Source organism: Heterocephalus glaber, unplaced genomic scaffold, assembly GCF_053883595.1.
Source record: "Heterocephalus glaber isolate CG9 unplaced genomic scaffold, H.glaber_assembly_v1.0 deba00001608, whole genome shotgun sequence".
Classification (NCBI taxonomy): Eukaryota; Metazoa; Chordata; class Mammalia; order Rodentia; family Bathyergidae; genus Heterocephalus; species Heterocephalus glaber.
Genome location: NW_028258379.1, coordinates 37,688,086 through 37,700,861, shown reverse-complemented (window position 1 = coordinate 37,700,861; position 12,776 = coordinate 37,688,086). Strand labels below are relative to the sequence as shown.

Genomic DNA, 12,776 nt, shown 5'->3' with positions numbered 1-12,776 from the left:
AGGGTACATAGAACAGAGGATTCCTGCCTCAGACCATAAATTCTGTGCTGATAACATCAAGATTCCAGAAGGGCTTCTGCTTCACCAAGACTGCTGGTGTTGGGACGGGCCCACCTTCCAGGCTGTGTCGGCGGGGTTCCTGGTCTGAGGTCAGAGTGTTCTGCCCTGCTTGTGCTGGCGGTCACAGGGGAATGCCCAGGACAGGACTCCACGCTCTCCCTGAGTGTTGCACCTCTGACCAGCAGAGAGATCCAGGCCCTGTTAGCCAACTTAGTCTTCCCTTGAAATTGAATTCATAGGAAGCTCGCCTTTTGAAATGTATACAATTCACTGGCTTTTGGTATATTGAGAAAGTTGTGCAACCATGACAACTGTCTCATTCCAGAGCATTTTGATTTTTTTTTATTATTAAATTCTTTTATTGGTACATTGTAGGTATACAACACATTTACATTTCTCATTGGGAATTGTACCTTTACATGATGTGTCTTGGTTCTTATTTTTTCCCCATTCCTAGCCCTCCCTTCACGCCCTCCACCCTTCCCTATTTACAAAGACTTTATTTCCATTTTTTCCATTTCTCAGCATTTTTCCTTTCCCTTCTTTCCTTTCCCCTGCCCCTCCCGCTACCCCTACCCCTTTGGACCTTTTCTTCCTATTTTGCATTATCGATTATTCATTCTAATCATTGGTACATTTTAGGTATACAATATAATGACATTCATCATTGGAAATCTGTACCTTTACGTAGTCTCTCTTCTTATTTTTCCCCCTTCCCCTGCCCTCCCTTCAACCCTTCCATCCCTCCCTATTTACAAAGATTTTGTTTCTGTTTTTCCATTTTCTCATATTAATTCCATTCCCTTCTTTTCTTTCCCCTACCCCTCCCACTTCCCCTTCGCCCCTTTTCTTCCTATTTCACATTATCTATTACACGTTTTAGTCCTTATTTACACTTTCAGTTTGTCACACCAGAGAAACTATTCGGTATTTATACATGTGTGTCCTATTTATTTCACTTAAAAGAGTATGGCCTCAATGTGCATCCATTTAGCTATAAATATCTCTAATTTCTCATTTTTTATGGCTGACTAGTACTCCATTTTATTTAAAAAACCACATTTTCTTTATCCAGTCTCCAGTTGATGGGCATTTGGGCTATTTCCAAGGTTTAGCTATTACAAACTGTGTTGCTGTGAACATGGGTGCACGTATATCACTGTGGTATGATTCTTTTAATTCTTTTTTTTTTTTTTTTTTTTCTTTTTTTTTTGGTACTAGGGATCGGACTCAGGTCCTTGCGCTTGCTTAGCAGGCAGCACAACCACTGAGCTAAATCCCCGGCCAATTCTTTTAATTCTTTTGGAAAGATCCCCAGCAGGGGAATAGCGGGGTCAAATGGGACTTCCAGTGCTAGTTCTTTGAGGTATCTCCACACTGATTTCCACAGTGCTTGCACCAGTCTGCACTCCCACCAGCAGTGGAGCAGGGGTCCTCTTCCCCCACAGCCCTGCCAGCTTTTGTTATTGGTTGATTTCATGATAGCAGCCATTCTTTCTGGAGTGAGGTGGAGTCTCAGCGTTGTTTTCATTTGCATCTCTCGTCATTCCAGAGCATTTTCATCGCCCGAGAAGAAACACCCACCCCATTAGCTGTCACCCCACTTTTCCATCCACCACCACTGGCCCCGCTGGGGACTTGCCTGCCTGGGGACTTCCGAGAAAGGACGTGGTGGGTGGGACCTGTGCTCCCCACTTCGCCTTCCTCTCTTCACCTGCACTCAGGGCTCATTCGAGTCCTAGCACGCATCGGGGCAGGTCTTCCTCCTCTGACCATGGGTTTCCTGATGAATCCACTCGATTTCACATAAAATTTTAAGTTTCCCGAGGATGTGTAAGCCAAGAACACACACTGGTCTACAGACAGGCAACACTGTAAAAAACAGGAGAGAGAAAGAAAATCTTGTAGCAAGGACAGCCTTTTTTTAGGATAAAGACTGGAGAAGGGGCCATTGGGTCCCAAGTACCACCGGCAGCCCTGTCTGACCGAGTGAGGCTGGTGGTGCTAAAGGGAAGAGGAAGCTGAGCGCCTGCTCCCAGGAATGGGGCTTTGAGTTTAGGTCACTGGTCCGTCTTGGGTTTGCATATGGTTTCCTGTTCAGAAGCTGATGCCCCTCGGTCGGGAATGTCTGGTACAGCAAACAGGTTTCCTGGGCTTCGCAGTTACGGGGCCCAGAAGAATGTGGCTCCAGATCTCAACTCAAGGCTTTCCCATGGAATGCTCCCAGCTCTGTTATCATGGAATGGGGTGTCGGAAGTCCGGTCTGGCTACTGCCTGCCGAGTGGGGGTGCAGTGCTGGTCTCGCTGGAAGTCGGAGCCGGGATGCAAGGAGGACTGCCAAGACGCGTCCTCGGTGACTGCCTGGGAGATGGCTGTACTCCTTCAGCAAGGAGTCTGAAGCACATTAGTTAGGCAGGGTGAGAACAGACACCGGAGCCCTAGATAGGCGCTGTTGGAGGCTGAGCAAGGGCCAAGTTGCCAAGACTCCTGTGTTCGGAAGGGGGAGGAGCAGACGTGGTGAGATGGAGCGTGAAAAAGTAGCCCGGGAGGAGTAGGAGCCAGGAGCTCCAGAAGTGGTCGGCCAGCCAGCAAGGGTGCAGGTCCAGGCCTGCTTTTACAGGGCAGTGGCAGATGGCAGAGTGCATGTCCCCCACGTCTGTGTCCCCAGCCCCCAGTTCACGGACATGGGTGATTGCATCTTTTCCTTCCCGGGTGTGCTACTGTGAACGTTTTGTGCAGTACTCAGTTTTGTTGCAGGCGTGTATTTCCAGCTCTCTCAGGCGTACTCTGGGGAGGGGATCGATGGTTCACTCTGCAAGGAACTGACAGGCGGTTCGCACAGTGCTGCGGCCGTCCCTCCACATTCCCACTGGCAGCCACAGGGCTTCTGGTGCCCACACTTGCTGTTCTCCTTGTTTTCATTGTCGTTTTCTACCCATTCTGGTGGGTGTGAAGTGGAATCCCACTGGCTTAGGGTTTTATTTCCCTAGTGCCCGATGATGTTTAACAGCCTCTAGTGTGCTTATTGCCTGGTTTTCATGTCTTTGGAGAACTGTTGAGGTCCTTTGCCCACTTATTAATTGGGTTATTTTTATTGTTGGGTTACAGTAGTTCTTTATATATTCGATATACCGATTTTTTTCTTTTTTTTTTTTTTTGGTCCTGGGGATGGAACTTAGGACCTTGCTCTTGCAAGGCAGGCACGCTGCCACTGAGCTACATCTCCTGCCCTATATACTGATGATGTTTTTTTCTATATGCTGATTTTTAATCAATCTGTGACTTACAAATATTTGCTCCTATGGGCTGGGGATTTAGCTCAGTGGTTCCAGCGCCTGCCTTGCAAGCGCAGGGTCCTGAGCTCGATCCCCAGTACCAAAAAAAAAAAATTTGCTCCCATTATATAGGGTTTTTTTCACTTTATAGCATCGTTTGAGTGCAACAGTCTTAACTTTTTTTTTTATTGCTTTATTTTTTTTTTATTGTTTTGGTATAATATCTCATAAATTATTGCTTAATCCAGGATCATAAAGGTTTATACCTCATATGTTTTCTCCTAAGAGTTTTGTGGTTTTGGCTCTTGCATTTAGATATCTGGTACTTTTCAAGTTAATTTTTGTGTATGTGTGAAGTAGGGCTCCAACTTTTTTCTTCTCTTTTTTTCTTACATTTTTCTTACTCCACATTTAGTACATAATGATTACATCCATTGTGGTAGTTGGCACATGTACAGAACACACCTTAATTCTTTTTAATTCCTCTCCCTGTCCTCCCCAATTCCTGCGTCCATTGCATTTCCATATGATTTTGGGGCTTAGCTCTTTTATTTCTGAAAATAAGGCAGCTAGAATTTTGGTGGTGATGGTACCAAATCTGTAGAGAAGTTTGGAGAATATTGCTGGCTTAAAATTCTGTCTTTTCAGTGTATAGACGGGGAATGTCTATCCGCTTACATCTTTCAGTGGTATTTTGTACTTTTCAATGTACATGTTTTATACTTCTTTGGTTAAATTACTTCTAAGGATTTTATGTTATTTGTACTATAGTAAATGGCATTTTCTTAATTTCATTTTGATAGTTTTCGCTGTTGCTGTGAATTGTGTGTATTGATCTTATATCTTGAAACTTGGTTGAATTTATTAGCTCCAGTGGGTTTTTTCCTTTCTGTGTGAGTGTTTTCTATAAAATTTTCTATGTTTAGAATTATGTCACTGGTGAATACACTGCACCCCTTCAGTTTGGTTTTCTTTTTCTCACTAAGTTGCTCCGACCACAACTTGGGGGGCAGTGTTGAATGGTGATGGTGAGGGTGGCCAAACTTGTCTTGTTCCCGATAGTGGGAGAGGACAGTGTCAGCTTCATGGTGTCAGTGTAAGTGACCTTCATCATGTTAATGTAGTTTGCATCTGTTGTTAGTTTGTTGAGTGTGTTTATTTTCAAGAGACATTAGATTTTTTTAAATCCTTTTCTGTTTCCTATTAAGATGATCGTGTAGATTCTTTATTCTATAATAATTCCCTTTATTCCATTAATACCTTGACAGGTTTTTGTTAGGTTAAATCAACCTTGCATTCCTGGGACAAATCCCACTTGGTCATAGTGTGTATGGAATCTTTTTTATATGTTGCTGGATTTGGTCTGTGAGATGTTGAGGATTTTATCTTTATTCGTCAGGGATTCTGGTCTGTAATTCTGCCTGTGTGTCTGTTTGGTTATGGTGTCAGGGTATAGTACAAGCCACCCAGAATAAGTTGGGAAAGAGTTTCTGAAGGGTTGGTGTTAATTCCTTTTTGAACATTTGCAGAAAATAGCCAGAGAGGGGCTGGGGTGTAGCTCAGTGGTATAGAGCATTGCCCAGCATGCACCAGGCCCTGAGTTCAGTTTTCAGTACCACACATACACACAAACACACACACACACACACGGAAAGAAAAAGAAATAACTAGTGAAGCCATCTCGTCCTGGACTTTTCTGTGTGGAAAGTTTTCTGATTACTAATTCAGTCTTTTTGCTTATTAAACATCCATTTGGATTTCAGTTTCTTCTTGGGTCGGTTCCAGTGGTTCATTTCTGTAGGAATTTCTCTGTGTCAACAAGGTGATCTAATTTGTTGTCATTCCCTGTCTACGGTGTGCCCTTACAGCCCTTTCATTCCTCTGAGGTCAGTGTCATGTTGCTTAATTCCTGGTTTTAGTAATTTGAGTCCTCTTCCTTGCCAGCCCAGTCATGCTAGCTCATAGTTTACCATTTTGCTGATCTGAAATCAAAGCTCTTTGTCCTCACATGTTACCGCTCTCGCTGCCCTTATGAGTGTATCCCCATGGGCTCCTGGCTGAGGGAAGCATAGCGCTTGAGCCTGTCTGTGCTCTTCCTTGCATTTGAGAGTGCCACTCTGCCCAGCGTCGCCACCTGTGAGGCGCCCCGGCCGTGCGGCTGCAGAGCTGGACAGAGGCCGGCTGGTTGCCACAGACACTAGTGCACACCCTCGAGCACTCACGCAGGGCCTGTTGCTAGTGAGCTCGCAGCTACTGCTTGTAATTGCGGGGAGGGCAATTCACATGACAGCTGCACTCTTCTGTCTTCTGTAAGCCCATAAAAGTATAATTTGATGAGTTGTAAGAGCCAAAAAGATTCTTTTCTTCCTTGTTGCAAAAGCAGTATTCAAAACTAGCCACACAACCCAGAGGGCCCATAATCCCATCCATGCTGAAACCAGCATAGTTGACCTTTGGCATGAGGAAGTCGGCAGGGGGTGGGGGGTGGGGGGTGTTGTAGTTCAGGCCGACCTCAGAGGTATGTGGCCCAGGCTAGCCTCGAATTCGCAGCAATCTTTCTGCCTCCGCCTCCTGAATACTGGGATTACAGGCAGGAACTCTGCTTTAAATTACTGTTACCTGGACTTTCCTATCCAGACCTCTGGAAAAGGTGGCTGTTCCTCTCTTATTCTGGGACACTTTGCCCAGAAACTGCGAACATTCGTATCCAGCAGTGTTGGTTGGCTTTACACCTGCTGAACATGGGAATTCCTCGGGGAGCTTTCCAGAACTACCAAGAGATAGAGGGGCACAGAGGAAGAGGAGGGGAAGGGGAAGTAAAAGGAATTAAATGTTAATGTAAATGTTACGTAAATGCACCAATTCCCCACAATGAATGCAATAATATACTACAGATGTGTACTAATAAAACTAAAATCAAAAGCAAATAAATTAATTAAAATAAAATGAAAAATACAAATTCCCAGCCAGGGAAGTGTGTACAACACAGCATGCAGGCATTGATAACCAGGACTTGCCAAGAGTCCCAGGGGCTCCCCAGCCAGATCCATCTTCCAAACCGAGGACCGCAAGCCTGCCTGCCTTAGCCTTTTCGGTCATGCACACAAGAAACCACCTTGGTCCAACTTCCTGTCCTTTCTGCATCATCAGTACCAAAGCTAACAGACAAGTTCATCATGGTGTTGTTTTGTCTGTCTGTATTGTTCATTTCCAAACAAGCTTTGCTGCTGTGGCATTTTCCCGAGAATCATACTTCTTCCCCTTCTCTTTTTACATCAGAGATATGAATCAAGTGCTCGACGCCTACGAGAATAAGAAGCCATTTTACCTGTACACGGGCCGGGGCCCCTCTTCTGAAGCCATGCATGTTGGTCACCTCATCCCCTTCATTTTCACAAAGTGAGTATGGCATCAACATTGCATGATTCTTCTCATTTGACTGCGGTACTTACAGGGCATCTGCAGAGCTGGCCAGACTGTACCATTTCCGGTTTGCTGAGCAGCCAAGTGTCAGGCATTTCACCTTCAAGGCTTCTGCCCATGCTGCAGGGCTCACTTGAGAGACACAAGGCATGATGGGAGAGCAGCGCCGGGGACTCGGCCAGGCTTGCTGCCCTCTCCTCCTCCCTGTCCCCATGTCATAGGCCAGTGCACTGTGGGCTTACCTGTCTGCCCTCACCTCCAGTGAGGGGAGTGGAAAAGCAGCTGGCGCAGGTCTGGCACATGAGAGCCTTTCAGTGTGAAGCAGTAGATTTCATTATGGGTCGCCTAATGTACAGCATGGTGTGCTTGCTTCGGCAGCACATTTACTGAAACTGGAAGGATAATGCCAGCGTGGTAAAATCCTAGGTTTTACAGGCCAGAAGTAAGCGGGACCTGTGTGTTGGTGCAGAGCGGCCTTCCTCAGGCAGGCACCATGCCCTCCCCCATTCCCTAGGTGGCTGCAGGACGTATTCAATGTGCCCCTGGTCGTCCAGATGTCCGACGACGAGAAATACCTGTGGAAGGACCTTACCCTGGAGCAAGCCTACAGCTACACCTTGGAGAATGCCAAGGACATCATCGCCTGCGGCTTTGACATCAACAAGACTTTCATCTTCTCCGACCTCGAGTACATGGGGTAAGGAGAAGATGCACGGCTGCACTTTGTGTAAGTGGGTGCCGACAGCAAGTCAATGGCCACTGCAGAACCGGAATGCCAGAGGGACCCAAGGCCTGGTGGCTGTTTCTCTGTCTACATTGAAAGGTCTGCTTTCTTGGTTTTGCTTACCAGTAGGTCTGAAAGCCCACAGCTGGGTGTGTGCACAGAAAGGACTCGGTCATGTCAGCATCATGGGGAAACAGTTGTCTCCTTTGCAGTTATATTAACAGAAATCTAAGACAAGCCGAGTCCCGGCAGCATGGTGTTGTCATCCTCAGCTTGTGACAGCAGTACTCCTGGACTACTGTTTCTCTCCAGGGACAGCTGCTCTTTCCCTTTTCATGGTACCTTTTCCTCACAGAGCACACTCACTGCTTACACAGTTCTCTCACAGTCCAGTTTGGGTGTTTGTTTTGTTCTGTTTTGCTTTGTTTTGTTTTTTGAGACAGGGTCTTGCTATGTAACTCAGACTGGCCTCAAACTTTCAACGATCCTCCTGCCTCAGCCTCCCAAATGCTGAGATTATAGGCCTACACCACCATACCCAGCTGATAGTGCAGTTTTTTAAATCAGGCTTTTAACAGGTCAACATATTTCATTCTGAAAATTCTTCATTTTGGGGACATTTTTTTGTTTGTTTTGTTCTTTTCTGTTTGTTTGAGACAAGGCCTCACTATGTAGTTCAGGCTGGCCTCAAACTCCCAGGGATCCTCCTGCCTAAGCCTCTGGAGTGCTATGATTACAGTTATGCTCTTCCATGCCGGCTAAAAATTCTTAAATTTCTGAGGTCTTGAGCTTCATCCCAAGTGATTACCAAGAAGTATACTAGAAAAACAAGACTCTGGTCAGTCATTAACAAAAAAATACTAAAGCTAAAGCTCAAAATTGAGGGCCGGAGTGTAGTGTGGTGGCAGAGCACTTGCCTAGCATGCGTGGGGGCCTGGGTCCCATCCCCAGCACTGCAGAGAAAGTCTTGACCCTACAAGTGCTCCCTGCAAGGGCGAGGGTTTAGCAGATCCAGACGCGTCTCACTTGGCTGGACGCCCTCACCCCAGTTCCTAGGCCAAGGCTGTCAGCACCGCAGAGCGTGGCTGTTCCCTCCTGAGTAGTAAGTACCTTTATATCCACTGGGAGCATCAGATGTCCTGACACGGCCCATTATGGCTCATGTCTAGATGCCCCCCAAAGCCTCAGGGAGTCCTAGGTGGGGCTTTTCAGAGTTGGCTGGATCCAAGGTGTAAGATGCTGGGGTCAAGGGTGCATGGTGACTAAGTTAGTCAGTCCACTGATGGGTTTGGCACAGTTCTGGCGTGGGTGATGGGAAGGCCTCCTTGGCTGTGAGTGCTACCCGCCCTAAGGGCCTGCAGCCTGGATAGAATATTTGGGACAGAGAGAGGGCTGCTGTGGTTGCTTGTTGCTCGCTGCTTTGCTGTCTCCTGCCTGCCTGCCATGGACTGTTCTGCTCTGTGATGCCCCTCTGCTATGCTGCACTGCCTTGGACCCAGCTGACTGTGGACTAGGAAAAGCAAGTAAGACAGTCCCTTAGGAAAGTAATTAATCCTCTCACTTTTTCCCATTCGATTTTCTTTCCATCATGAGGCACTGTAGTGTCCTTGAGGAAGGAAAATGGGTCTGGGTCCTGCTCTTTTAGTAGCCCTGTGGGAACACAGATGTTATGAGTATTGTCGTTGTGGCACTTTTCTTCATTCCTTAAAATGACCTGATTAGCCTGCTTGATCTCACCACAGACTCACTGTAGCTTTTTTGCTCCTCCTCAAGAGCCAGGCTGCCCACATGGCGCAGTAACTGCTGTCTCACTTTGGTGGGGGACAGGGGCTCCCTGTTGCTCAGGTTGGCTTATAATTTATGACCTGCCTGCCTCAGCCTCCTAAGTACAGTAGCTAGGATCACAAGTGTGCACCAACTCACCCATCTTCTGTGCTTTCGCATGCAGCCTCTTCCCGCCCTACTGCAGCCCACCCAGTCCTTGTCCCCCACTGGGCAGGGATCTTCCGAAACGGCAGGGATGCTCTGCCTGCTCCAGTCAGTTCCCCATCGGCAGGTGGTAAGAGACAATTGCTCCTTGCCTCACGCTCAGCCCCGTGACTCAGCCTCCGTGCACCTCTCCAGTGCCGTTGTCACCACCGATGGGGTGGGACAGTCTGCAGCCCCCACCCCCTCACCCTCCCACCCCCACTTCCAGGCACTCTGCGCTGCCCAGAATCCCATGCGTCCTCTGACCCCACACCCCAGCGATAGGCACATGCTTGAGCACCCTCTCCCCTGCTGGGAGCCTTCCCTCCCCACAGCCCGGTGACGGTCCCCCTCCAGTCCCTAGCACCCGCATGGCATCACAGTGTGGTGGAACCCTCTGCCCCGGGTTTGGGGGCAGGGAATGAGACGCTCGGTACTATGCTGTCCGAAGCTGGGCCTCCTAAGGCTACAGATCCCATGGGGCAGAGCCAAGCCCGCCTCCCGAGCTTAGATGCTGGTGGCAGGACGGGAGCAAACACCAGAGTGAATCTGAGAAGACCTCAGTGGGCAGTCGTGCGGTGGGGCAGTGAACCCTTGACCAAGCCTCGTGACGTGACAGACACATCTTCCAACACATTCTGCAGCTGTGTCCCAGGCTGACTGGTAGCGGGGGGTCTCTGCTCCCCCCTTGGCTCAGTAAGAACTTCCTTGTTCTTTACACATGCTGAGTAAAGATGAAAGTCAGGCTAGGCATGATGGCACACATCTGTAATGCTGCCACTCTCGGAGGCTGAGGCAAGAGGATTGCCAGTGGGAACCCAGCCTGGGCAACTTAGTGGTTTAGCAAGACCCTATTTGAAAATTAGAAAGGGCTGGGGGAGCTGGGTGTCATGGCGCACTCCTGTGATCCCAGCATTCGGGAGGCTGAGGCAGGAGGATCTCCATGAGTTCGAGGCCAGCCTGGGCTACATAGCGAGACCTTGTCTCTCAAATAAAATAAAAATGAAAAGGCTTGGGGATGTAGCTTAGTGCAGAGGCCTGGATTCAGTCCCTACTACCACACACACACACACACACAGAAATAAGAACTTCAGCATCTCAACCTGATTTAAGAATTTATTCTAAACACGAGAGTCTTGCTTTTCTATCTTGAATTTAACACAAAGTCTGTATTTTTGACCTGACCAAGCTGCTTCAACAGCCACAAGCCTGGCCCTCGGAGGACTGTCTGCCTCCTCACTGGGCTCGTCGGTTCTGCTCTGAAAGCTGTCCCGCTGCGAGAGCAGTCACCTCCACCATAGTCCGTCTCAGCAGAGAAGCTCCCAGGGCCCCAGCCCAGCTCCCCACCACACACTCAGCCGCTGACCACACTGCAGCAGCCCCTGGCCCCTGGGCCTGGTGTGCCCTGGCCTCATTGCCTGTAGCTTTGTGCTGGCTTCGTGCTGGTCTCCATCTTTCTCTCCACAGGTGAAGAGCAGTGTAGCTGCTGCGGGCGTCTCTGCCTACAGGTGCCTTCGCCCCACCTTTCCAGTGTTCATGCATTGCACACACTCGGCCCCCAGCTGGGTCTAGGCCCAGCGAGTGACCCACACATACCTCACAGGCATCCAGGTCTTATTCTGTCTTATTTTGTTGCAGTTCTAGCGGTGGAACCCAGGGCCTTCGCACTGAGCTACATCCCCAACCCTTTCTAGTTTTTTATTTTGAGAGCAGGTCTCGCAGAGTTGCCCAGGCTGGGCTGATACTCGAAGTCCTCCTGCCTCAGCCTCCCAGAGTTCTAGGCTCATAGGTGTGCACCACAACGCCGACTGGGCATCAGTTTTCATGCTGCTCCCTTGTCCTTGTGGGAGCCCCTCCCACTGCAGTCTGATTCTCGTTGTCTCTGCAGGATGAGCCCAGGCTTCTACAAGAATGTGGTGAAGATTCAGAAGCATGTCACCTTCAACCAGGTGAAAGGCATCTTCGGCTTCACGGACAGTGACTGCATCGGTAAGGCCTGCGGCCACCGTGGCCTCCCTGCCCCAAGCTCAGCAGAGCTCTGAGGGGCTCAGAGAAGTGGTGCCACACCTTGGCCGAGTGCCTGGGCTTCATCCACTCTGGGGACCCAAGTGGCTCTGAGATCCACATTGCAGTGAGTCCCTAAGTAGGACGTCCTGAAATGTCAGGCGCTTGCCCAGCAGGGCTGCTTCCCGGGGCGCGCCAGGGTGTTCCTTAGGAACAAAAGTGCTCCTCTGCCCAGCCACTCACTGTAGGCTTAGGGAGGGAGAGAACAGAAGAAAACAGCCTCTTACACTTGACACATACTCGAAGCCGGGCTTTGGGGAAGGGTTTTTATGGTCCGAGTCCCAGTAGGAGGATCCCAGAGTGAAAGCTGCACTGGGCAGGTGGCTAAGGAGGGGGCAGAGCGTGAGGAGCCACCTGGAACTGGCCTCAGCTGCGCACTTTCTGCGTGCAGGGCTGGGACCTGCCAGGTCTCCCCAGAGACAGTGAGAACCCTGGACATGGTGTCTCTTTCTGAAGTGGCTTGAAAACTGTCAAAGAACAAACACCCAACAGTTCAGCTCAACCGTGTTAACTGGCATCACTTCATTCCTTAAAATGGAATCTGTCTTCCCATGAGCCGGGCAAGAGGGGGATTTTACAGACCGAAGGGCTTCCAGAAATCAGAGATAGTGACCACAAAACGAGGACAGGTCGTGTCAGAGGTGCTTTCCTTGTCAGTGGGGACAGGAAGACAGGACAATAGAAAAATAATTGACAGGCACACATGGAGTTTGTTCAGGCGACCTTTTTGTGTGACGCCTAAGGCAGAGGCCCTCACTGTGCCGATTGGCACTGGCCTGCGGGGAATCCAGTCCTGGTTTCTTGGCCAGTCAGAAAAATTGCTTAGTTGCTGCTGGAACTTGAGCGTGGGCGACTCCACGGCCTGCTGGGTGTTGGTACAGTCTGCTCCAGTGGCCACCACCTCCCATGAGAAGCCACACAGAGGTGGCACTGGAGGGGGAGGAAGCAGCACCCACTTCTCACCGGGGTGCTGCAGCCAGGCCCTCAGTGTGCTCTCAGCTACAGCCGGAGCACACCCCACTGCAGGCGGGGACTGGCTCAGCCCCACTCGCCCAGGGGTACAGGGCCAAAGATTCGACCATAGCAGTGAGGACAGCAGCAGCATGCAGAACGCAGGAGCCCTTCAATAGCAATTTCATTATCATTTATGACAATCGGAGATGGGAGCAGCCTGCGTGGCCACAGGTGTGAGAGTGGTTCAGCAGCACAGATACTAAAGGGATAGAAGGGGCAGATTTAATAACCCCGAGGGGAACGGAACG

At 49.3% G+C, this 12,776-nt stretch overlaps 1 protein-coding gene across 6 annotated transcripts in view; it reads left to right on the top strand.

Annotated features, from left to right (window-relative positions):
- The window catches only part of Wars1 (tryptophanyl-tRNA synthetase 1), a 37,521-nt gene that overhangs the window by 13,381 nt on the left and 11,364 nt on the right, over positions 1-12,776 (top strand). For all 6 annotated transcript variants that reach the window (XM_087195596.1, XM_087195598.1, XM_087195597.1 and 3 more), the window contains 3 exons: positions 6,615-6,734; positions 7,273-7,455; positions 11,339-11,439. In XM_087195596.1, the coding sequence (XP_087051722.1) occupies positions 6,615-6,734; positions 7,273-7,455; positions 11,339-11,439 (404 nt within the window). The remainder of the gene's footprint in view (positions 1-6,614; positions 6,735-7,272; positions 7,456-11,338; positions 11,440-12,776) is intronic.